At 37.4% G+C, this 26,357-nt stretch overlaps 4 protein-coding genes, 1 long non-coding RNA gene and 1 pseudogene across 6 annotated transcripts in view; all 6 read left to right on the top strand.

The window, feature by feature from the left end:
• Positions 1-4,047, top strand: part of LOC122064227 (F-box/kelch-repeat protein At1g57790-like) — a 6,172-nt gene extending 2,125 nt beyond the window's left edge. The window contains exon 4 of the mRNA XM_042627945.1: positions 3,849-4,047. Within this exon, the coding sequence (XP_042483879.1) occupies positions 3,849-4,047 (199 nt within the window). The remainder of the gene's footprint in view (positions 1-3,848) is intronic.
• Positions 3,281-11,471, top strand: LOC122064232 (F-box/kelch-repeat protein At1g57790-like). Of its 2 annotated transcripts, none has more exons than XM_042627947.1 (3): positions 3,281-3,412; positions 9,374-9,641; positions 10,125-11,471. In XM_042627947.1, exons 2-3 carry the CDS (start codon positions 9,604-9,606, stop codon positions 11,194-11,196), a joined length of 1,110 nt encoding a protein of 369 aa, XP_042483881.1. In that variant the 5' UTR covers positions 3,281-3,412; positions 9,374-9,603; the 3' UTR covers positions 11,197-11,471. The 2 variants fall into 2 exon arrangements, with proteins under 2 accessions (XP_042483881.1, XP_042483882.1); XM_042627948.1 differs by lacking the exon at positions 3,281-3,412 and adding an exon at positions 4,995-7,433.
• LOC122064226 (F-box/kelch-repeat protein At1g57790-like) lies at positions 4,060-5,164 on the top strand (the record flags this gene model as incomplete). The annotated part of the gene is made up of 1 exon (XM_042627944.1): positions 4,060-5,164. A coding segment is annotated over one exon (939 nt), but the record flags the coding sequence as incomplete, so codon positions are not given.
• Positions 11,472-13,274: 1,803 nt separating the features above from the next.
• On the top strand, positions 13,275-14,818 carry LOC122064230. The gene is made up of 2 exons (XR_006135622.1): positions 13,275-13,828; positions 14,256-14,818. It is a non-coding gene; the product is annotated as an uncharacterized LOC122064230 (long non-coding RNA).
• Positions 14,819-20,829: 6,011 nt separating this feature from the next.
• Positions 20,830-25,861, top strand: LOC122064229 (annotated as a pseudogene).
• LOC122064225 (F-box/kelch-repeat protein At1g57790-like) lies at positions 21,595-22,746 on the top strand. The gene has a single exon (XM_042627943.1). The coding sequence runs from the start codon at positions 21,595-21,597 to the stop codon at positions 22,744-22,746; it is 1,152 nt and encodes a 383-aa protein (XP_042483877.1).
• Positions 25,862-26,357: the final 496 nt, after the last annotated feature.

The raw sequence follows: 26,357 nt of genomic DNA, 5'->3' as shown, positions 1-26,357 counted from the left end.
TCATTGAAATGGAAATTCGCTGACTAGACCAACTAGTTAATAGGTTGGCTTGACTAAAATGCACACTGCACAGTTTAGTTTGGTTCATAGTATTTATATTTTATCTGAGTTAACTATTTATTCTTTTTCAGCTTGAAACCATTTTTCTTTTTGTTGACTACACATGAGCAATTGGTTAAGACATGAACTTTCACCATTCAAACAGTTGCTTATCTTGACTACACACACACTCACACTCACACTCAGTTCAACCTCCCATTTGAACTGTATACCAGTGTGAACCAGCCCTATCATGCTCATCTAGATATCATGTTTTACCTAGCACTTTTCTAATGGAAAACCCAGAAAGAATGGATCCAGGTGTATAAAATACAGACAGGGTCAGTATCTTATATACATTTAGCTGTTGGATCCTGTTGTAAAACTGAAATGCACAGTTACTTTGAAGCATTATGCAAGTACCCTATTCTTTCTCCCCATCTTGCATGTGAAATTTGTTTGAGACTCAGAAAATTAGATCCTTCAAAAATTAGCTTTAAGAAAGAACCAATTGCATTATTCTGAGGTGAAACTGTAAATCATCTACTCTAAATTATTTATTTATTTATTTATTTTTATTTTTTTAGAAGCATATTGTTCTGTATGTGATATGGAAGATTGTATGGTTCATTTAGTATTGAAAAAGGTGCAAGTCCACTGTGAATACATATTATTTGCTGCCTAGTTGGGAATAGAAATGAAAGGAGCCTCTCAATGCTGCTTCATATACTTTTCTTGTTCTATATAATGTTTTTTTAAACACTTACTATATATGGAAAGATGATATGGTCATATGACTATAAATTTAAATGGATTGGAGTATGCTCCGTGCTAGCTACATGTCAAATTCAATGGCTCGTTGCAATTACATGGCCAACATTGTATGGTTCTCTTCCTTTTGTTTCTCATTGAACCAAATTTCTCGAAAAGGAATCGACTTTTGAAACAATTTTCAAAGCATTTCTCTGATATGTGGTAAAGTTTGGAGGGGTTCGAATTAACATTGGCATAGAGATATTGAACGATGATGGGAACACATCCATGAAGATCTAGTATTAACAAGATATGTAGAACTGCATTGCCTTCTCTGATGCTGTTATAATCCTCATGCTATTGGCTGTATGTCTTCTACAGAGTCTTCAGATGGCTAACAACCAATTATCCGCCCCTCTATTGCCATTGAACTACTAAGAGATGAAAGCCAAATTCCTATGGGTTCTTTGTATTTTCGCTGAGATTCAACTTGCATTTCTAGACTTGTCACACAGAAAACTGGCAAAAAGAATGGTCATGTTCAATTGGAGGAATTCCTATTATTTTATTTATTTATTTATTTTAATATCTCACCATGACTCTCTAGTGTCTTCACAAAATTTCAAGTTAGGTAAAGTTTTGCTTCCAAAATTATATTGAGTAAATTACAGTTATCTCTGCCGGAGATTCTGACAAGCTCACGGCACCCCTAAACTGGAAAAGTATAACACATAAGTCCACTCTGTTAGTGGTTAGAGGTTAAGTGATGACGTCTTTAGTTTGAAACTTTTGAAAGGATTAAATTACCTTCAAAAGTGTTAAACTTACAAACCTACTCTTTTCCCATTACTTCTCCTAAGAAACGAGCTAAAGAGAATCCATCATGAACCACTTGGTTGAACTTCTGGGTTGTTCAACCCTTCCCTTCATAAGATGAAATGGTTGATCTCTTCTTCTTAAGAGAGAGAGAGAGAGAGAGAGAGAGAGAGAGAGAGAGAGGGAAAAAAAAAAGGATTCCTTGCGCCTTATTTTCTTGTGATTGTTGGTTTGCATTGCTGAAAGCAGGAGAAGAAACAAATCACAGTGAACTGCGGATTCAAGTAAGCGAGGTTAAAATGGTCATTTCGTATTTTAAGTTGTCTGTTAAGATCGTTATTTTGCAAGTGGGACAATTTAATACTTTTCTCGCTTTGGGTGCCGTGAGCTCCACACGATGTTGTCTCTTTGTACGGATTTTTTGTCACATTCTCTCACATAAGCATAGGCCCCACATACTGTCTCCTATTGCTCAATAACTTTAGTTGGGCCATTATGGCCCGAACCAGCCCTAACCCACCATGAGAGCAAATAGGGTATGGGCTAAGATTTCCAACCGTAAGGACCGGTTAGAGTTGAAAAAACCTGGCTCTGGGCTAGGGTTGGGCTAGCCTTGGTTGAAGCCTAGGCCCAACCCTGATTTTAATCCATATATATTTAATATAATTTAGGATTGTTATCCTATCTTTTTATTCAAAATAATGAAATATAGTCATTGATTCTTATGGTTAGATGTCTAGAATATATATTATTGTGTTGCACTTCATAATTTAAATTAGGGGTGTCAAGCGGTTGGGTTAGCCTAATCGGGCTCTGCCAATTTCTAAGACTACACCGTGAACGCCTTTTTAGCTAAGCGGGCTTAGCTACAGCAGGCATGGTACGATTGATGATTGGGCTGGTTGGTCTCAAGGTCTAATGGAGCTGCCTTAAACGGGCCATAATCGGGCCTTAACTTGACTATAGACTTATTTAACTTTAAGCAGGTTTTAAACTGGTCCATTTTAAAATTGGTCTCCTAAATGTATTTGAAGAGGAATATCAATAAAATGAGGCAAAGATGAACATAGCAAAGAAAGATCTCATAATTAAAATGGATTAAGCCAAAGATAGGCAATGCAGTTAAGTTACAGAGGTTCTCGATCTTTAACCCACAGAACTCAAATTAATTAAACTATCCTACAAAACACAAGTTTAGCAAGTTCAAATCAATTGATGAATTTTCAGATAACAATCACCACAATCTTCAACTGTACATATTACATAGTCTTAGCACTAAATATAAATAGTATTAAAAAAAAAAAAATACAGGTAGTATTAAAGGGGTTGGGCTATGTCAGGCTTAAAGGAGTCGGTTCAATTCGGGTTTATAAATGTGTAGGGCTGGTCGGGCACTCGTCGGGCTAGATGGCTACACCGTGTACTACCTAAACGTGTTGGGTTCATTTATTAATTGGGCCGATCTAGATCAGATCATAAACATGTCGGGCTCAATCGAGCCTACCGGTATGGGCTGAAATTGACACCCCTAATTTAAACTGTATATTGATCATTTGATTCATTAGTACATAGGACACAAATCAAGCAACCCGACTAAATCCGATTAGGGTCCTTTTGTAAATTGACACCCTTACCCCAAAGAAACACATGAATGCATAATTCCCTTGTTTAAAAGGATTTCAGCGCGAGGACCTGAGGAGCAAGGTTCCACTCCACTTCCTCTCTACACGGTTTTCATTTTCACATACAACATCTCATTTTTCTCCATGACGGGAAGAAAAAGGGCAAGAGAGATAAAGAAACCGTAAGTTCTTCTACTGAGCTTTTCTTTTCTTGAATCCTTGTTGGGTTTAAAGTAGTTCTCATATTTTGCTGCTTTTAACTCAATTAGTTTCAGGGTTTCTGCTAGAAAACGATCAGTTTGATGTTTTAATGGGCTTCTGTAGTCAGGACCCATCTTACTACATTTGGAGTTTAAAATGCAATCTCATATATGAATATCATAATTTAGGTTGTTTCTAGATTTTGCTTCATTGTGTATAATTTCTAGGTTTTGAAGGGATTCGAAAGCAAAGCATTTAGGGTTTAAAAAAGAATAAATTTTGAATGTCATAGTTTGGGTTTTAATTTGTTTTTTGAGTTCCGATGCCTTGTAGTGGGATTGAAGAATCTGTTTTATGCTAATCTAAAGCAGTCTGAGGGCTTACAATATAATTCAATATATCGATATCTGTCTATAGATTGAAGTATTCAAGGGTTTATCTTGAGGGTATTGTGAACAAAGTTCAATTGTTTGTTGTTCATGCAATGCTGTATAGGGTCAGAGTGGATGAGCTGCGGCCTTGGTCTGAGCTTCCTACAGAACTCCTAGAGCTTATTGTGTCCTGTCTGCGCATCGAAGATAATGTCCGCTTGTCTTGTGTTTGTAAGAAATGGTGATATGTTTCCCATTCATTCCGTGTAGTAAACCAATCTCCGTGGCTTTTGTTCTCCCCAGCTGAAAATGGTATAATCAAGTTTTTTGACCCTTCACGAGGCAAGTTCTATTTTGATGAGACCCCGGAGCTAAAGCGCACTTTTATCCTCTGCAGCAAAGATGGATGGATACTGTTTTCTCTATTTGGAGGTGGACCTTTTTTATACAATCCCTTCACCCTGTCAAAAATTGACCTTCCCTGTTACAGTATTTATCCACATTTTTCCGTGAAATTTGCTTTATCGTGTGCTTCCACATCCCCTGACTCTGTAGTTTTCGCCATTGGACCTACTGAAGGGTTGCGCAGTCCAGGGGTTTCTATTGGCATTTTTCATCCAGGAGATGCGAAGTGGACAACTGTTAAGTACCAAAATACTGATGTTGCCCTATTCCATTGTGGGGATGGTCCAGTTTTCTTTAATGGGTTATTCTATTGTTTGAGTGAGTTTTCTGATAATTTGGTAGGGATATTTGATCCACAGAAACATACTTGGAGTATCCTTCCTGTGCCTCCACCTAATCATCCTCATCTGAGCTATGGTAAAGACAGAGCTAAACACATAGTTGAATTCAATGGGGAGCCTTTATTGGTGTGCGTATCTTATCCTGATAAGCCCATTATATTCAAACTGGACTTGACCCAGATGAAATGGGTTGAAATGGAAAGCTTGAATGGTGTCACAGTGTTTGTCAGCTCCCAGTCTTCTCTTTCAGCAATTGATGTTCCAAAAATATCAAGGAACAGTATCTACTTTTCGAAGCCTCGCTGCTATGGAAAGTCTAGCAACTTATATTCTCTCGATGATTGTAGTTTCCATCCTGTTAAGCAGCATCATAAAGAGCCAAGCTTTCCAAAGACTATTTGGATCAAACCACCTAAGATGAGTCATCTTTTGTTTGAAGAGCTCTACTAAATGTTATGCATGTCTTTGTAAGGGATTTCTGAAACTTCTTGGTTCTATTTATCTGTTTTTCCCTTTCTAGAAGGGAAAAAATTACTGTTAAGTTTCTTCAGGTGCATTTTTGTTGCTGTTTGTATCATAAATTCAGTGAGTTGACTACTTGGTTTTTCTTTTCAAAGTTTACTTGTCTACTATTTAGGTCTAGTACCTGGGGTAGACAACAGTTAGGTTGAAATTTAGGGCAGGTTGGATTTCGGTGTACCTTTGACTAATACCTACCCGTTTATTCACTCATTTGAAGAACAAATGCAGGGCATTTGGGTTTTATTTTTATTGAAATGGAAATTCACAGACTGGCCCTACTAATAAACCAGTGAGTTTGAATGAACATGCAAACCCCACAATTTAGTTGGGTCGAAAGTTGTTATTGACTATTTAATTTCTAACAAATAGATTCTTTGTGCTTTTATTGTTCACAGCACATGGGCAAGTGATTAAGACATGTACTTTTACCATTAAAATATTTGCATTTGTTGATACATTTTAGTTTCTGGATCCTTTGCTTCTTAAGAAAAATTGGGTACCAATACATCATAGGGATTAGGTTTGCTGGACATACTCACACTCATGGACACACAAACACACACACACAGCCATGTTGCTACAACTGGTCAGGCCTGAGGAAACCCATTTTAAGTTGTAATATCTGTGTTTTTCAATGTCACAGTGCTATCGCTGTTCAACTTCCCCATTTGAACCGTACAGCAGTGAAACAGCCCCATTAGGGTTAGCTTATCTAGATATTATGTTTTACCTGACACTTTTCTAATGCCAAAATCAGCTAGAATGGTTCCAGGTAGGGTCAATGTCATTTCTAAAATTAGCTGCTGAATCCTTTCAAAAAAGTTCAAAAGTAGAGTTACTTTTAAGCATTATGCAAGTATCATATTTTTTTGGTCAGAAATATCCCTTCCATTATTCTAGGAGTCCCATCCAAGTGTCCTAACCCACGAGTAAAGAGATCTTCACCGTGAGTAATGGAAAACTCAGTCTGCTTCTTTCTATCTTCTTGTCTTGCTGCCTATACAATTTGGCTTAAATTCAGACTAGTAGATCCTTTTAAAAAGGAACTTGAAGAAAGAAGTGATTGCATGATTGCGTAGTTTAATTTTTTTATCCCTTTTCAATAAGCGAATGCTTGGTACAAATTCTTAGGGATATAGTGAGGTGAAACACTGAAACTGTAAATCATCTTCTCAAGAACTATCCTCATAGAGTTTACAAAGACTTAACAACACTAAATCATAGGCTGTTAGCTTGCCCCAAGTGTACTTTTTATTTGGGGTAGATGGGTGAAGTGGGGTTCAGTAACAGTTGTTCAATGCTGTATCTTCATCTGTTCCTAGGTGCATATTGTTCTGTAACAATACATGATATGGAACATTGTATACTACATTTTGTATTGAAGAATGTGCAAACCAGTCCAATGTAAGTGCATATTATTTGCTGTTAGGTTGGGATTATAAAGGAAAGCATCTTCCTCTCCATGTCGCTTCAAATAGTCTGTATCTTTTACATAATGTTTGTTCTTTGCCCTTTTTTTATGAATGGAGTGATTCTCCATCAACATCAGCTAATTCTCTGATATGGGAAAAGATAATATTGTCATTCTGATGATTATATAGATTGGAATATTATTTTCAATGCCCACATGTCAAATCTAGTGGTCCATTGCAACCACAAGACCAACAATGTATAAGGTCTCTTCCTTTGTTTCACATTGATCCAATTTTTTTTGGGGGAAAATTGACTTCTGAAACAATTTTCAAAGCATTTCTCTGTTATGTAGTAAAGTTTGGAGGGATTAGAATTAATATTGAGTAGAGGTACCGAACAATGATGGGAACACATCCATGAAATTTTGAGTGCTAATCAAATTGTCACATGGCAGTTATAACCAGCAGCTCTTGTTTGTCATTTTCAAAAATCTGCCCCCATAGATGAATGTGAATTTTGGGTTAAGCAATATCAAGAGCATTACAAGATGGAGAGGAGTACTTAGTTATCAAAGTCTATTGTCTCTCTCAGGTTGACCCCCCTTTACAATTCATCTTTATGTTGTAACCCTTAGATTGTTCAATTATGCTTGAGCTCATCAGAAACCAGACTAGCCTGGTGTAGCTTGAATGCCCATCAGTATTAGGGACAGGAAGGTTAAATATTTCTTGCCATGTTTTTCCAGGGTCTTTATAGAATCCCAATTTAGGGTAAACTATTGTTTCCAATATCATGGGAAGGCATTGACATTGCTTATGAGCATTGCAAGGCATTTTTCCAGACATTCTCAAGCATCAACGGGAAGCTAATGTGTATTCAATACTAAAGATTTTCTTTTCTTTTCCTGAACAGAACTTGTGACATGATTTGCCATGGATGACACCATGGAGGTAAGTTTAAAGCAGAAGAGGCTAGCTACTCTGTTACAATAACTTTAACTCATTATAATAGTAAATATTCGCATACCAAACCCAATTGTTGTTTTAAGGTGTGCCATAGATAACAATTGGTACTTCAACAAATACTCTTCATGGTAGATATTATGCTAATGACATTTTTTTCAGTTGTTTTGGTCTGAACCTAACCTTGAAGATAATTAACAACATTCTTGCCAAGTTAGAAAGCCAAGACAAGGGCATCATATGAGATGAAAAATTTTGATCTGAAAACAATGTTGGTAATGGCGATGACACCAGGGTTCTAATTCTTAAAGCTACGGGGCAACGATATTTGTGTTTTCTACAATGAGTTGGAACTTGAAGTGAATGAGACTTGTGGGGAAACCAGACAAGTCTCTAATTGCCAATGGCATTTTTTAGATATAACCCATAAATCTTTTTGCATGGATCCTCGTGTTCATCCTTGCTTGGAAAATCCATGTAGTCGATCCCATTAAGTTGGGATAAGGTTTTCAATGTGGTTTTGGATGTTGTTGTAGTATTTGGCTCAAGGTTCTTAGGTTCTCAATGGCTTAAGGTTGTGCAATAGGAAGCTTGAAACCATAGTCACTTTAGCCTCCTAAAGCTTTGCCCTCACGCCACTCCACCTTACCCTACCCATTCTTTAATGGGGAAAAGAATGGTCCTTGATCGTGTAATCCCTTGTTCCTAGACACAAGGGCGGCGAAACCATGCCTCCACCCTTATGAAATCTAAAAAAACACACCCTACCTTTATGCTCACGTGCGGCCTTTCATTGATCCCAGAACTAGTGTTGGATCCACTGATCCAAATGACCAGGGATCTTTCTTTTTCCTTTTAAAAATAAAAATTCATAGATGATGAAAGAGAATGGATCATTGGGTTTAGATGGTTCACCGAACTTTACAAATGACCTACGTAGGGAATGCTATCTCTATCCACCAGTGGAGAAAAAGATCAACTAACAATGTTAAGGAGGCCCTGCCCATGGTGGATCCTATCTGTCCAATGGTTCAAATTTGCTCATTCATCATACAACATTTTTATGTGAATGGTTTGAAACTCAGATTTCATGGATTCATTTTGAACCTCAAATCAATTATAATTGGCGACAGGTATGGTGGATAGGACCTATCAGGAGAATAGGACAAGAGCACCTCCTTTTGCCTCATGAAAGAATGATGTGGCAAATTTGGGCGATGAATATTTAGAAAATGGTTCATATTCAAATTTGAGCAAGTTTGATAACTCAATATCGCAAATGGGATTGATCAAGGTTGATATCGATCGAGATCATCTTAGATTGGATAGAAATACCTCTAATTTCAATTTAAAAATTAGATTTTGACTGTTTTACCATCTGTTAGTATCAATATACTGATATGATATCGACCAAGAATTGCGATTAATCAAGGCTAATATCAATTCAATTTGACCAATTTTTTATTTTAAATTTAATCATTTATCTTCTCATGTATATCTATTCACTCAATCAATAGTCACACGCAGTCCTTTGGTAGTTCTAAATTGAACTGAAACTTTTAACCTCTGTCAATCCATAAAATTTCAGCCCACCATTTCGATACTGATTTGGATCGGTCTGAATTGGACCATATGCGACAGATTTACCACTGTTCTTTAAAAAGTCAGTTTTTTTTTATTATGATTTCGCTCTTGAATCTTATATGTGTATCAGGATTGGGGATCGATCGAAGTTGATATTATTTCAATCCAATAGATGATAACTGATCCGAATTTTAGAGTTAGATCTAACCTGCCATCAATTACTTGAATCTATACAGTGGATCTCATTAAGTTGGGATAATGCTTTCTTTTTTTGCTGTTTGTTCTTGTTGTATTGTAACCAAGGTTGGGTCAACTCACCTTTTCGGTTTGTGCCACGGGGTTAGGGGTTTGATAGGGTCAACCCACCGGTCCAGCGGCTCCAGCCCGCTTTGAGAATGATGCCCTGAAACCTTTCCTAAGAAGCCAAAAAGCGCTAAAAGGCTTCACCTCAGCACTAAAGTCTGAAGACACTGAACTCTGAAAATCAAGGCTCCACTTCTTCTATACACTTCTCCAGAAGAGGAGTTTTACTCTCCACAACTTCATTTTCACATACTCTATCAGGCTTGTTTTCATGACAGGAAAAAGGCGGACAAGAAGGACAGAGAACCCGTAAGTTCTACTGGGCTACTCTTTTTGTGATACTTGGTTAGGTTTTAAATTAGTTCCAATTTGTTGCTACTTTTATCTCAATGCGTTTCAGGGATTCTAAGTAGAAAATGAGCAGTTTAATGTCTTAATGGGTATCTATAGAGTTTGAAATGCAATCTCATTTTTTGTATATCATGGTTAATGTTGTTTGTAAAATTTGTAGGCTTTGTAATGAGATTCAAACCTAAAGCATTTAGGGTTTGGAGAAGAATTTGATATTGAATGTCATAGTTCAGGTTTTATTGTTTTAATTTATTCCGAGTTTGAAAGACTTCTGTTAGTATTGAAGAATCTATTTTTGTTCTTAGCGAAAGCATTATGAGGGGTTACAATGTTATTCAGTATATCAATGTCTGGTTATAGATTGAAATATTTCAAGGTTTTATGTTGGGGATATTGTGAACAAAAAGTTCAATTCTTTGTTGTTCATGCAATGCTTTATAGGGTCAAAGTGGATGAGCTGCGGCCTTGGTCTGAGCTTCCTACGGATCTCCTGAGGCTCATTGTATCCCGTCTCTGCCTCAAAGATAATGTCCGTTTGTCCTGTGTCTGTAAGAAATTGGGAAAAGTTGCCCGTAAACTCCGCGTGGTGAACCAATCTCCATGGCTTATGTTCACCCCAGCTTTGGGTGGTATACTCAAATTCTTTGACCCTTCACAGGGAAAGTTCTATGTTGATGAGATCCCAGAGCTATGTCTTACAGAGATCAAGTGCAGTAAGGATGGATGGGTACTGATTTCTGGCCGTGCCCTTTTCTTATTCAATCCCTTCACATTGTCAGTAGTTGATCTTCCCTATTACAGTGTGCATTCGTCAACGTTTGCTTTATCTTGTGCACCCACATCCCCTGACTCTGTAGTTTTTGCAATTCAAACTCATCTAGCATTTAATCAAGGGCTTGACACTCAAGAGGTTTCTATTGGCATTTGTCATCCAGGGGATTCACAGTGGTCGACTTTTAAGTTCCAAATTCCTGGTGATTGCTATTTCTATAATTGGGGGGATGGCCCAGTTTTCTGTAACGGGTTATTCTATTGTTTGAGTAAATATTCTTATAATTTTCTAGGGGTATTTGATCCACAGAAACATACTTGGAGTATCCTTGATGTTCCTCCACCTAATCTTCCTCCTATGATCTATTATGACAAGAGAGCTAAACACATGGTGGAGTTCAAGGGAGAGCTTTTATTAGTGTGCGTATCTTATCCTGATAAGCCCATTATATTCAAACTGGATTTGTCCAAGATGAAATGGGTTGAGATGCAGAGCTTAAATGATGTAACAGTGTTTGTCAGCTCTCACTCTTCTCTTGCAGTGACTAATGTCCCAAGAATATCAAGTAACAGTGTTTACTTTTCAAAGCGTCGGAACTATGGAAAGAATATCTACTTATATTCTCTCAATGACTGCAAGTACCATCCTGCTATGCAGCAGCATGAGGGGCCATTCTTTCACAATGCTCTTTGGATCAAGCCCCCTAAGAAGAGTCATCTTTTGTTTGATGAGCTCTACTAAATGTCATGCATGTCCTTCTGAGGGATTTCTAAGTTTTCTTGAAAAGGAAAAATTTTTGTTTGTTGCTTCAGATGGATTTTGGTTGATGCTTGAATCATCCATTGAGTGAGTTAATCACTTGAATTTGCCTCTTTATATTATAGCAGCTAGAACAAGATCCATGGCAAGCAGTAATTTTTTTTCTTTTTCTTCTTGTCAACATATAGGCAAGTGTTTAGGCATGTACTTAATACTCTTGAAATAGTTGCTTGTCTCGATACATTTTAGTTTTTGGATCCGTCTTCCTAAGTAGATTTGAGTATTAATGCCTCAAGGAGCAGGTCTGTAAGACAAGCAAGAAATGGAGCAGGTAGGGTCAATGCTTTCTCAAAAATTCTGCTGGATCCATTTAAAACTCAAAAGCAGAGTTACATTTAAGCATTAGACAAGTTTCAGATATTTTCTCCCTATCTTCTTGTCTTGCTGAAAAAAAAAGCTAGAAAATGGAGCTTGGTTGGAACAATGTTTTGTCTAAAATTAGCTGCTGGATCCTTAAGGAAACCTCAAAGCAGAGTTACATTTAAGCATTACACAAGTATCATATTCTTTCTCCCTCTCTTCTTGTCTTGCTGCCTATGTGATTTTGCTATATGTTGTAAGGGATACAATGTGGTGAAACTGTAAATTGTCTGCTCCATAACTAGCCTCATAGAATTAACAAAGACTTGATGAACATATGGTCTTCCTTTTGTTTCTCACTAATCCAAAGCTCTCGAAACGAGTTGACTTTGGAAACAATTTTCAAAGCATTTTTTTTCTAACATGTGGTGAAGTCCAGGGGGATTAGTAATGAACATTTAGTAGGGAACACATCAATGAAGTTTTGGGTTTTCACCTAACTGTCACAAGTAACCGGCAGTTCTTGTTTGTCATTTTTTTTTGAAACCCCAACCCCAGAGATGAATATGAATTTTGGGTTAAGCAATATAAAGAACCATATGAGGCACCTAAACTATTTTGATACATTGCATTGTCCAGTATGCAACTTGTTATCCACCATAATCTATCATGGATTGATTTTCTACCCAACCCAACTTCTCTTAAGTGCCAAAAAGCATTGAAGATGGTTTGAAATTTTCATGTGTCCAAAGATGGGCTGATGACATACCTTGGGAATTCTATCTCTATCCAACATTTAATAATAGACCAATAAACATTGTTATAAAGGCTCTACCCATGGTGAATCCTATTTATCCAATAGTTAAAATTTGCCTATTTATACAACATTTTTATTCGAAAATTCGAAATTTTCAATCAACCAAAATTTCATAGATTTTGGTTTTGCAAAATGCATAAAGTTTAAAACCTCAACTCAATTATAATTGGCAGAAGATTTATTGGGTGGGAAAGGGACACCTTGTTTTGCGACATAAAAGAGATGTGGCAAATTTGAATGATAACTACTTATAAAGAATATTTTAAATTGGCCGTTTGTCAAAGTTCTTGCTCTAATGTAATCATGGGGAAGAGTCCTCTATCTGGGATCATGGTTGTCGCGATAGTAGTGCAAGTAGAAGCATCAATAAAGTGAACATTTATATCTTTCATGGGGTGTAGGTGGTCATTTCAAACCCCCCTCCCAAGTGTCTGGTCCTAGTCAACACACTCTTGGACGTCCTTTTCGTTTTCTGCTTTAATCTTTTACCCTCCCATGTAGTCCATTCACCCTCTCGATAGTTGCATTCAGTCCTTTGGAAGATGTAGATTTTTCAGTACTTTCTTTTGCCACATGGGGAATACCAATTGGGTGAAACTTAACCAGTGAGCTGGGAGCCTCAACTCAATTATAATTTGCAAAAGATTCAGCGGGTAGAAGGGAACACCTTGTTTTGCCACATAAAAGAGTGATGTGGCAAATTTGAATAATGGCCACTTAAAGGGAATATTTTAAGTTGGCCACGTGTCAAAGTTCATGATCTAATATAATCAGTTGGGTGAAATTAAACCACTGAGCTGGGAATCTTAGCCTTTACCTACTTATAAACTTTTAGCCCATCCATTGATCCAATATTTAGGCTGCTGACATTCCTCCTATTGGAACGAGATCTTCTCAAGTGCATCAGTCCCTCTAGTGTACATTTGACAGTTGAGAGGCACTTGGGATGCATGCCCCGATGCTTCCAACCATCCAATGTGGGTGAGAAGGGTTGGAGTACTTAAGAGGATCTGGGTCCTCCTCTACCTGTGTGTGCCTTCTCATACACCGTAACCGCTGACTTGTACTCGGAATAGAAGTGCTCCAATGCTTCTCTACATAGAAAACTGCATACTTCTCCAAACCATTCTTAAATTCACATTCTCATAGAACATGTGAGTTAGTAAAATATGATAGCCTCTACCTGCCCTTTGAAATCAGAAACAGTCCGGTTTGTGCTGGGGTGATGGGTTGATTGGGGTTCAATCCACTGGTCTGACACTCTTTGAAGAGATGCCCTAAATGGCGCCAAAAAGCGTTAAATTGTTTCTTTCATGGCGGGAAGGAAAAGGATTTAGCATCAGAGTCCGAAGGGCAAAGCTCCATCCTAAAATTTACATAATCTTAAAAGATTTCCTCCATGGCGGGAAGGAAAAGGACGAAAAAGGCAGAGAAACCGTAAGTTCTTCAACTAGGCTATTCTTTTTGTGACTGCTTCTAGGGTTTTAAATTAGTTTTAAACTTTTGCCACTTTTAACTGAATGCGTTTTTGGGGTTCTGGTTGGAAACAAGCAGTTTAAGATCCTAATGGGTATTTGTAATCGGGTCTCATCTTAGAACATTTACAGTTTGAAGTGTGATGTTGTTCCTGTATTTGCTTCAGGGTGTAGAATTTATAGGTTTTGTAATGGGATTCAAAAGCAAAGCATTTAGGGTTTGGAGAAGAATTTGATTTTGAATGTGATAGTTTGTTTGGGTTTATTGGGATTGAAGAATCTGTTTGTGCTCAAATATAATTCAATGTGTCAATGTCTGTTTATTGATTGAATTATTCAAGGGTTTGACATGGTGAAGTATTGTTTGTTGTTCATGCAATGCTGTATAGGGTCAGAGTGGATGAGCTGCGGCCTTGGTCTGAGCTTCCTAACGAACGCCTGGAGCTCATTGTGTCCCGTCTGTGCATCGAAGATCATGTCCGTTTGTCCTGTGTTTGTAAGAAATTGCGAAAAGTTGCCCGTTCATGTGGTGAACCAATCTCCATGGCTCTTGTTCCTCACAGGAGGATTAGGTGGCATAATCAAATTCTTTGACCTTCACAGGGAAAGTTTTATGTTGATGAGATCCCAGAGCTAAGGCGTGCAAAGCCTCGGTGCACCAAGGATGGATGGGTGCTGTTTACTGGCGGTAGCTTTTTCTTATTCAATATCTTCACCAAGTCAAAAGTTAAGCTTTTCTATTACCGTATGCTTTCCCCAAATTTGCTTTATCTTGTGCGCCCACATCCCCTGGCTGTGTAGTTTTTGCAGTTGAAACTGATACATCGTGTTTTGGCAGTCTAGTGGTTTCCATTTGCATTTGTCATCCAGGGGATGCACAGTGGACTACTTTTAAGTTCCAAATTAATGATGTCGTCCGCAATTTCAACTGGGGGGATGATCCAGTTTCCTGTAATGGGTTATTCTATTGTTTGAGTGAATCTACTTATAATTTGCTAGGGGTATTTGATCCACAGAAACATACTTGGAGTATCCTTGATGTCCCCCCACCTAAAATTCCTAGTGTTGGCTATTATGAAGAGAGTTATGATGAATAGTGCTATGATGAAGAGAGAGATCAACATATGGTCAAGTTCAAGGGGGAGATTATATTGGTGTCCGTATCTTATCCTGATAAGCCAATCATATTCAAACTGGATTTGTCCAAGATGAAATGGGTTGAAATGAAGAGCTCAAATGGTGTAACACTGTTTGTCAGCTCTCACTCTTCTCTTGCAGTGACCGATGTCCCAGGAATATCAAGTAACTGTGTTTACTTTTCAAAGTGTTGCAACTGTGGAAAGAATAACTGCTTATATTCTCTCGATGACTGTAAGTACCATCCTGCTACGCAGCATCACAAGGGGCCTTTCTTTCACAAGGCTCTTAGGATTAAGCCACCTAAGAAGAGTCATCTTTTGTTTGACGAGCTCTACTAAATGTCATGCATGTCCTTATGAGGGATTTCTAAATTTTCTTCTTGAAAAGGAAAATTTTCTGCATGTTTTGCTTCAGGTGGATTTTGGTTGATGGTTGTATCTTCCATCAAGTGAGTTAATCACTTGTTTTTGCTTTTCAAAGTCTAATTGTGTATTCTTTAGGTCTAGTAACAAGGGTCGAGATCACTTACTTGAAGGACAAATCCAGAGCATTTGAGTTTTATTGAAATGGCAATTTGCAGACTGGCCCTATGCTAAGCAGTTAAGGTTGACTAAACACACAAACCCCACATTTTAGTTGGGTTCAAAGTAGTTATATTTGATCTGGGTTGCCTATTTATATTGTTGCAGCTAGAACAAAAGCCATGGTAAGCAATTAAATTTTTTCTTTTTCTTCTCAACATATATGCAAGTGTTAAGGCATGTACTTTTAACTCTTGAAATGGTTTCTTTTCTTGATACATTTTAGTTTTTGGATCTTCATCTTCTTAAGAAAATTCGAGTACCGATACATCAAGGAGCAGGTCTGAAAGGCACACTCATAAATAAGCTAGAAATGGAGCCAGGTAGGGTCAATGTTTTGTCTAATATTAGCTGCTGGATCCTTTTAAAAAGCCTAAAAGCAGAGTTACATTTCAGCTTTACCCAAGTATCATATTCTTTCTCCCTGTCTTCTTGTCTTGCTGAAAGAAGCTAGAAAATGGAGCTAGGTAGGGTCAATGTCGTCTTAATTTAGCTGCTGGATCCTTCAGGAAACCTCAAAAGCTGAGTTACATTTAAGCATTACACAAGTATCAAATTCTTTCTCCCTATCTTCTTGTCTTGCTGCATATGTGATTTAGCTAGATCTTTTGAAAAGTAACTTACAGAAAAGAAGTCACTGCATATAATTTTTGCTTTTTCCATAAGTGATTGCACACTACAAATTCTAATGGATACAGTTAGGTGAAACTGTAAATCATCTGCTCCAGAACTAGCATCATAGGGTTAACAAAGACTTGATGGTCTTAAGTCATTGGATGTATTGATGACCGCAGGGTCTTCCTTCTGTTTCTTACTAATTGGAATTTCTTGAAAGGAGTTGACTTTGAATAAAAAATTCAAAGTATTTCTCTAATATGTGGTGAAGTCAAGAAGGATGAGAAATGAGCATTGAGTAGGGAACACATCCATGAAGTTTTGAGTTCTAACCAAACTGTCACAAGGCAGTTATAACTAGCAGTTCTTGTTTGTTATTTTTGAAAACCCGCCCCAAAGGTTGAATGTGAATTTTGGGTTAAGCAATTTAAAGAACAGTACCAGATGGAGAAGACTAAGTTACTGAAGTCTATGGTCTCTCTTAGGTTGGCATTTTCCCTCACAATTCATCTTGAGTTCGTAACCCTGTGATTGACCCCTTGTGCTTGAGCAATATCAGAAACCAGACTGGCCTGGCCTGTTAATATGTAAAATTGAGAGTTGACACTCTTGTGGTTGGTCCAATTGAGATTTAATCCAATTACGTGATCTATTGATTGCCAGTCATGGATTCTCATAGGTACACTGCTGACCAGAAAATCTCCCACCCCCACCCCCTCCCTTCTCTCTTTTGGACTGCAATGGGAGGGACATTTGTAGGACTTGGCATTGCTTACACCGAACCCAAGTATAGTTTTAGGATATTCCAAAGATATCAAATGCTACTACAACAAATACTCTACACAGTAAACATCATGCTAATGGCATTTTTCCAGTTTTTTTAATCCAAAGCTGACCTTGAAGATGATCAACTGCATTCTTGTCAAGTTGGAAAGCTTAGACAAGGGCATAATGTGAGAAGGCAAATTTCAATCTGAAAAAATGTTTTCAAATTGTGATAGCACCAGGGTCTGCTTAAAGTTCCAAGGCAAAAACATTTGTGTCTCCAACATTTTATTTTATTATTTTTCTATAATGAAAATCTCCAACATTTATGAAGTTGTTATTGGGCGCAAGGTTACAATGCAACAAAGAGGGTTCCCCCTCCAAGAGAATCCGGATCAGGTTCATGTAGGAGATTATTCTCGTATGCCCTTGGTCCGGGCAATTGGAATTCACTCTCTCTTTGTATTTAATGGATTTCAATTACTCGGGCTAAGGACATACGAGAACAATCTCGCACGTGAACCTGATCCAGTCTCCCTCCAAGACTATCATGATCTTAGTAGCTTGAGTTTGTACACAAGGAAGGTTGAAATAATACAGTGAAATCTCTATTGCAAGCCATATATGTACCTGCCATAATGCTTTTTCCTTTTTCTTTAGATAAATAGATAGGACTTCTTCTCTATTTCTTGAAGACCATTCCTCCAACAGGTTTTCTCTCACTAGTGAGTGCTGGATTTAAGCAAAGGCATTGGTTCAAAGGGTGGAAACATGTAAACGAAATTCCGCTCCAAAATTACTTTTTTTTTTTTAAATTACTTTAATATTTTTTTTTTGGTAAAGAAAAATTACTTTTCTAATACATCACTTATACATAAAAAATAATAAAAAAAAAAAAAGAAAAAGAAAAAACACAAACACACATACACACACACACATAGGTCAGACTTGGAACCCTTTTAAGTTTCTGTGTCTGTGACACACACAAAGGTCAGACTTGAAACCCTTGTAAGTAGCTGTTGTATATGTGTTTTTGAATGTCATGCTCCCAGCTCAGTTGAAACTCCCATTTGAACTGTACACCAGTGAACAACCCCCATCATGGGTATCTCATCTAGATATCATGTTTCAACTTGGCAGTTCCTAATGGAAAAACAACATAGAATGCTGCTAGGTGTTAAAAAAATTAGGTAGGGTCAATGTGTTATTCAAGACTGATCTGTTGGATCCTTTTGAAAACTCAAAACAGAGTTATCTTCAAGCATTATGAAAGTATCATATTCTTTCTCCTTGTCTTCTTGTATTGCTTCCTATGAGATTTGGTTGAGACTCAGACATTGCAAATTATAAATTTTGTTTCCCTATCTCTATAAGAGATTGCGTAGTACAGATTTTAAGCGACATAATTCATCTTAATTTTTTGACCCCAAAATTGACCTTTTTTGTTTGAGCATCACCAAAAGCCATATTGGCTAGGCCTGTTGATCTGAACAATTGAGTGCTGACATTCTTGTGGCCGGTCCAATGAAATGACCATAACCATAGAAAACCAAGCAGTTTGACTGTGGGTTAGTAATTGTCAGTTACAAATTTAGGCATCATTGAACTTGATTCTATTTTGAGGATACATTAAACTGTTGAAATGACAAAAGAAAATTGCTCCAATTTCAAATATTTTTGAAGTCAAGAAATGACATCAATGGCATAGAGTCCGTATTCTCTCATTTTTCACCTTCTGCCTTGTAACTATTAATCCTACATTGGTGAGTAAGAACTAGATTCATAAAGAAGGGGAAGGCCATTTTGTGCAAAACAATTGTCTAGGAAGACCAACAATTGGAATTGCTTATGAGCATTGCTAGGCATTCTACTAAACATTCTTAAGCATCAATGGGAAAATAGTGTTGATTCTAAAGAATTTCATTTTTCTTTTTTTTTCATGAACAGAACTTGGAACATAAATTTCCATGAATGTTGTCTATGGAAAATGCCATAGAGGTAGGTTTAAAACAGAAGAGGCTAGCTAGCCTATTACTGTTGGTTTAACCCTGATGGCGCAACAGATTTGGATTAGGTGTGGAGTTTTTCTATTCATGGAGTTTTTCCATTTGGATCCAATAGAACAAAAATAAATTCGAGAGGGAATGAATGGTTAAGTTAGAACCGTACTCGAAGTTCCTCCTCCATATAATAGCTCTTCATAGCTTGAGAAACAACAGAAAATCATTACTTCGACGCTTTGGAACTTCAATTCACATTCAACGAAGAAGAGCAATTTTTTCACCAAGAAGCTAGGATTTCATGAAACTCACTTTCTATTTCACACACTCACAATGGAGAGAGAGAGAGAGAGAGAGAGAGGGAGAGAGAGGCTAAGGAGAGGGAGAGCTCCTAAAATCATGCGAAGCTCTCTCCCCTTGTCCTTGAAAATAAAAAATAAAAAGAAACTTCAACACACATTTGTTATTTTGTTTCTTTTCTTTCTCAACAAACATGGATTTGTAAATATTGCATGGATGTATTAGGTTTTCAAGAATGTGGACCAGGTTTCCGTACAAGTACCATTCTTGTACGGGCTGAGCCACATAGATAGAATCCATCGCAAAGTTAGTTGTTGGTTGATTCCATCTGTGCATATCAGCCCCATTCGAGAATGGTTCTCATACGAGGACTTGATCTGCTCTCAGTTTTCAATATATTTGCACTGAATAATTTGAAATGCAGCTTCCTCTTCAATACTTGTTAAATGTATAGCAAGCCCCTTCAACTTTTTGGACCATAAATTAGAGAATGACCCTGATAGGATAAACATTTCTTGATCTGTTGATACCACATACCCATGATCTACTCTCGATTACTACCATATGGCAAGTCAAATGAGGCTGAATTTGATGGACAGGACTTTCCAACACCAGTTCTTATTGCAAATCAATTGGATGGTTTACTACAAACAAATAGCTAGGAAATGGATGGTGCTTAATTAAGAGGGAGTGGACCAATCAACAAGTGATTAATCATTGCTATCTATTTAAATAAGTTGGCATATGTTTCCATACATATTGGCTATTGGGAAATATGGTAACTTGGTTTTTCTACAAATCCTCATTCCAATGATATGCAGCGTTTTTCATGTAAAAAAAAAAATTGATATGCAGTGTTCAAGCCCTCCCATTGGTTAGAAGTTTTTGGGTCCACAAGATGAAAAAAAAAAAAAAAGAAGCCATTAACAGCTAGATCATTACCTAGGAGATTAATCCCCCTAATTATACCTTTATCACAATTTTCTTCTTAGACATTATGATTGCTAAATTATGTGCCTCAAAACTAAATCAAATCTACTAAGTAGATGAATACCTTACTTATAGATTAATCTATCATGGACTGATTTTCTACCCATCCGACGTCGCCAAGTGCCAAAGAGCTTTTAATATTTTTTGAAAATGTCATATATTATGAAAGAAGAGATCAATGTAGTTGAGATGGACCACTAAGGAAAGATCAGCAAACATTGTTTTGCAGTTCTACCCATGGTGCATCCTATCTATCTAATAGTAAAAATTTATCTATTGTATAATAGTTTTATCCAAAATGTTTAAGATTTTCATCATTTCAAATTTCATGGATTTTGTTTTGCAGAACATATAAAGTTTAAAATCATCAATCAATTATAATTGTCAAAAGATTCGTAAAAGATTCGATGGGTGAAATGGTGAGCACCTTTGATAGACCTTGATTTTCAATATTTGTTCTGCCGCACGAAAATATCAAAATACCAATGGATTGAAACTTAACATGTGAACTAGAAACCTTTGATAGCCTCTACCTCCGCTTAAAGTTTCAGCCCATCCATTGATCCAATACTTAGGTTGCGGTCCCAAAAATCGAATTGGAAGTCACAACTACTCCGGTTTGTGCTGGGTGAAGGGTTGATTGGTTCAATCTACTGGTTCGTCCCGCTTTGACGAGGAATCCCTAGAAGGCGCCAAATAGCGTAATATTTTTCTAAAGGATTTGGCGCCAAAAATCATTAAATTGTTTAAAGGATTTAGCGCCAAAAAGGGTTAAATTGTTTAAAGGATTTAGCATTCGAGTCCGAAGAGCAAAGCTCCATCCTCAAATTCACATTCTCTGTCAGAGTTTTCCTTCATGGCGGGAAGAAAAAGGACAAAAAAAGCAGAGAAACCGTAAGTTGTTCTGGGCTACTCTTTTGGCACTTTTAATGCGTTTTAGGGTTTCTGTTAGGAAACAAGCAATTTAAGGTAAGGTTTCTGGTAGGAAACAAACAGTTTAAGGTCTTAAATGGGTATTAGTAATCAGGTCTCATCTTAGAACATTTAGAGTTTGAAGTGCAATCTCATATTTGTATGTCATAATTTAGGTTGTTCCTGTATTAGCTTCGTGGTATAGAATTTGTAGATTTTGTAAAGGGATTTAAAAGCAAAGCATTTAGGGTTTGGAGAAGAAGTTGATTATGAATCCCATAGTTTGTTTGGGTTTATTGGGATCGAAAAATCTGTTTTGTGCTAAAATATAATTCAATATATCAATTTCTGGTTATAGATTGAAGTATTCAAGGGTTTATGTTGAGGATATTGTCCACAATATTGAATTGTTTGTTGTTCATGCAATGCTGTATAGGGTCAGAGTGGATGTGCTGCGGCCTTGGTCTGAGCTTCCTACGGAAACCCTGAAGCTCATTGTGTGCCGTCTCTGCCTCAAAGATAATGTCCGCTTGTCCTGTGTTTGTAAGAAATTTGGAAAAATTGCCTGTTCACTTCGTGTAGTGAACCAATCTCCATGGCTCTTGTACCCCACAGCTGTAGGTGGCGTAATCAAATTCTTTGACCCTTCACAGGGAAAGTTTTATGTTGATGAGATCCCAGAGCTAAGGTGTACAAAGCCTCGGTGCACCAAGGATGGATGGGTGCTGTTTACTGGTGATAGGCATTGCTTACTCAATATCTTCACCATGTCAAAAGTTAATCTTCCCTATTACCATATGCTTTCCCCAAGCTTTGCTTTCTCTTGTGCGCCCACATCCCCTGGCTGTGTAGTGTTTGCAATTGAGACATCGTTTGCTGGAGGGTTTGACAGTCTAGGGGTTTCCATTGGCATTTGTCATCCAGGGGATGCACAGTGGACTACTTTTAAGTTCCAAATTACTGATGTCGGCTATTTCAATTGGGGGGATGGTCCAGTTTTCTGTAATGGGTTATTCTATTGTTTGAGTGAATCTTCTTATAATTTGCTAGGGGTATTTGATCCACAGAAACATACTTGGAGTATCCTTGATGTCCCTCCACCTAATATGCCTCGTCATCTCAGCTCTGCAAAAGAGAGGTATGATGAAGAGAGTTATGATGAAGAGAGTTATGATGAAGATTTTTATGATGAAGAGAGCTATGATGAAGAGAGAACTCAACATATGGTTGAATTCAAGGGGGAGATTATATTGGTGTCTGTATCTTATCCTGAGAAGCCAATTATATTCAAACTGGATTTGTCCAAGATGAAATGGGTTGAAATGAAGAGCTTAAATGGTGTAACACTCTTTGTAAGCTCTCACTCTTCTCTTGCAGTGACTGATGTCCCGGGAATATCAAGTAATTGTGTTTACTTTTCAAAGCGTTGCAACTATGGAAAGAATAACTACTTATATTCTTTCGATGACTGTAAGTACCATCCTGCCAAGCAGCATCACGAGGGGCCATTCTTTCACAAGGCTTTTTGGATTAAGCCACCTAGGAAGAGTCATCTTTTGTTTGACGAGCTCTACTAAATGCCATGCATGTCCTTGTGAGGGATTTCTAAATTTTCTTGTTGAAAAGGAAAATTTTCTGTATGTTGCTTCAGGTGGATTTTGGTTGTTGCTTGTATCTTCCATCAGTGAGTTAATCACTTGGTTTTGATTTTCAAAGTCTAATTGTGTATTTTTTAGGTCTAGTAAGTAGGGGTAGAAATCGCCTACTTGAAGGACAAATCTAGAGCATTTGAGTTTTATCGGAATGACAATTTGCAGACTGGCCCTATTGTAAGCAGTTAAGGTTGACTAACACACGAACCCCACAATTTAGTTGGGTTCAAAGTAGTTATATATGATCTGGGTTGCCTATTTATATTGTAGCAGTTAGAGCAAAAGCCATGGTAAGCAATTATGTTTTTTTCTTCTTCACAACATATAGGCAAGTGTAAAGGCATGTACTTTTTACTCTTGAAATGGTTGCTTATTTTGATACATTTTAGCTTTTGGATCTTTGTTGTGTTAAGAAAATTCAAGTGCCGATACATCAAGGAGCAGGTCTGAAAGACGCACACATATAAATAAGCTAGAAATGGAGCCAGGTAGGGTCAATGTTTTGTCTAAAATTAGCTGCTGGATCCTTTTAAAAAGCTTAAAAGAGTTACATTTCAGCATTACACAAGTATCATATTCTTTCTCCCTAGCTTCTTGTCTTCCTGAAAGAAGCTAGAAAATGGAGCCAGGTAGGGTCAATGTTGTCTTAATTTAGCTGTGGGGACCTTCAGGAAACCTCAGAAGCCGAGTTACATCTAAGCATTACACAAGTATCGTATTTTTTCTCCCTAACTTCTTGTCTTGCTGCCTATGTGATTTAGCTATATCTTTTGAAAAGTAACTTACAGAAAAGAAGTCACTGCATATAATTTTTGCTTGTTCTATAAGTGATTACACACTACAAATTCTAAGGGTTACAGTAAGGTGAAACTGTAAATCATCTGCTCCAGAACTAGCATCATAGGATTAACGAAGACTTGACGACCTTAACTCATAGGATATATTGATGGCCACATGGTCTTCCTTCTGTTTCTTACTAATTGGAATTTCTTGAAACGAGTTGACTTTTAAAAAAATATTTTGAAGCATTTCTTTAATATGTGGTGAAGCCGAGAGGGATAAGAAATGAACATTGAGTAGGGAACACATCAGAGTCCGAAGAGCAAAGCTCCATCCTCAAATTCACATTCTCTATCAGAGTTTTCCCTCATGGCAGGAAGAAAAAGGATAAAGAAAACAGAGAAACCGTAAGTTCTACCACTTACTGGGCTACCCTTTTGCTACTTTTAACTTAAATGCATTTTAGGGTTTCTGGTAGGAAACAAGCAGTTTAAGGTAAAGTTTCTGGTAGGAAACAAACAGTTTAAGGTCTTAAATGGGTATTTGCAAACAGGTCTCTTCTTAGAACATTTAGAGTTTGAAGTGCAATCTTATATTTGTATGTCATAATTTAGGTTGTTCCTGTATTCGCTTCATGGTGTAGAATTTATAGGTTTTGTAATAGGATTCAAAAGCAAAGCATTTTTTAGGGATTTGAGAAGAATTTGATTTTGAATCCCATAGTTTGTTTGGGTTTATTGGGACTGAAAAATTTGTTTTGTGCTAAAATATAATTCAATCTATCAATTTCTGGTTATAGATTGAAGTATTCAAGGGTTTATGTTGAGGATGTTGTCCACAATGTTGAGTTGTTTGTTGTTCATGCAATGCTGTATAGGGTCAGAGTGGATGAGCTGCGGCCTTGGTCTGAGCTTCCTACGGAACTCCTGAGGCTCATTGTATCCCGTCTCTGCCTCAAAGATAATGTTCGCTTGTCCTGTGTTTGTAAGAAATTCGAAAACGTTGCCCGTTCACTTCGTGTGGTGAACCAATCTCCATGGCTCTTGTTTCCCCCAGCTCCTGGTGGCCTAACAAAGTTCTTTGACCCTTCACAGGGCAAGTTCTATGTTGATGAGTTTCCATATATTAGAATGCTTACAGAGATTCAGTGCAGCAAGGATGGATGGGTGCTGTTTTTCGGCTGGAAGATTTTCCTTTACAATCCCTTTACCAAGTCAAAAATCAGACTTCCCGAATACTCTATGCTTTCCCCGAGCATTGCTTTATCTTGTGCACCCACATCCCCTGATTGTGTAGTTTTTGCAATTGAAACTGATACAGAGTTTACTGGAGGGTTTGACACTCTAGGGGTTTGCATTGGCATTTGTCATCCAGGGGACTTACAGTGGACTACTTTTAAGTTCCAAATTACTGATGTCGGTTATTTCAATTGGGGGGATGGTCCTGTTTTCTGTAATATGTAATTCTATTGTTTTGAGTGAATCTTCCTATAATTTGCTAGGGGTATTTGATCCACAGAAACATACTTGGAGTATCCTTGATGTTCCTCCACCTAATATTCCTCGTCATCTCAGCTATGCTAAAGAGAGGTATGATGATGAGAGTTATGATGAAGAGTTCTATGATGAAGAGAGCTATGATGAAGAGAGAGCTCAGCATATGGTTGAATTCAAGGGGGATATTATATTGGTGTCCGTATCTTATCCTGATAAGCCAATTATATTCAAACTGGATTTGTCCAAGATGAAATGGGTTGAAATGAAGAGCTTAAATGGTGTAACACTGTTTGTCAGCTCTCGCTCTTCTCTTGCAGTGACTGATGTCCCAAGAATGTCAAGTAACTGTGTTTACTTTTCAAAGCGTTGCAACTATGGAAAGAATAACTACTTATATTCTCTTGATGACTGTAAGTACCATCCTCCCAAGCAGCATCACGAGGGGCCATTCTTTCACAAGGCACTTTGGATTAAGCCACCTAAGAAGAGTCATCTTTTGTTTGACGAGCTCTACTAAATGTTATGCATGTCCTTGTGAGGGATTTCTAAATTTTCTTCTTGAAAAGAAAAAATTTCTGTAAGTTGGTTCAGGTGGATTTGGTTGATGCTTGTATCTTCCATCGAGTGAGTTAATCACTTGGTTTTGCTTTTCAAAGTCTAATTGTGTATTCTTTAGGTCTAGTAACTAGGGGTAGAAATCACTTATTTGAAGGACAAATCTAGAGCATTTGAGTTTTATTGAAATGACAATTTGCAGATTGGCCCTATGGTAAGCAGTTAAGATTGACTTAACACACAAACCCCACAATTGAGTTGGGTTCAAAGTAGTTATGCGTGATCTGGGTTGCCTATTTGTATTCTAGCAGGTAGAACAAAAGCCATGGTAAGCAATTGAATTTTTTTTTTCCTTTACAACATATAGGAAAGTGTTAAGGCATGTACTTTTACTCTTGAAATGGTTGCTTATCTTGATACATTTTAGCTTTTGGATCTTTGTTGCCTTAAGAAAATTTGAGTGCCGATACATCAAGAAGCTGGTCTGAAAGACACATAAATAAGCTAGAAATGGAGCCAGGTAGTGTCAATGTTTTGTCTAAAATTAGCTGCTTGATCCGTTTAAAAAGCCTAAAACCGAGTTACATTTCAGCATTACACTATCATATTCTTTCTCCCTATCTTATTGTCTTGCTGAAAGAAGCTAGAAAATGGAGCCAGGTAGGGTCAATGTTGTCTTAATTTAGCTGCTGGATCCTTCTGGGA

Source organism: Macadamia integrifolia, unplaced genomic scaffold (assembly GCF_013358625.1).
Source record: "Macadamia integrifolia cultivar HAES 741 unplaced genomic scaffold, SCU_Mint_v3 scaffold1566, whole genome shotgun sequence".
NCBI lineage: Eukaryota > Viridiplantae > Streptophyta > Magnoliopsida > Proteales > Proteaceae > Macadamia > Macadamia integrifolia.
This window is presented reverse-complemented; position numbering and strand designations above follow the sequence as displayed.

Bases quoted from the DNA above. Each gene is read 5' to 3' on its own strand.
- LOC122064232 (XM_042627947.1), top strand. From the start codon at position 9,604: ATGACAGGAAAAAGGCGGACAAGAAGGACAGAGAACCC. The intron at 9,642-10,124 runs GTAAGTTCTACT...AATGCTTTATAG, and splicing joins ACAAGAAGGACAGAGAACCC to GGTCAAAGTGGATGAGCTGC.
- LOC122064225 (XM_042627943.1), top strand. From the start codon at position 21,595: ATGCTGTATAGGGTCAGAGTGGATGTGCTGCGGCCTTGGTCTGAGCTT.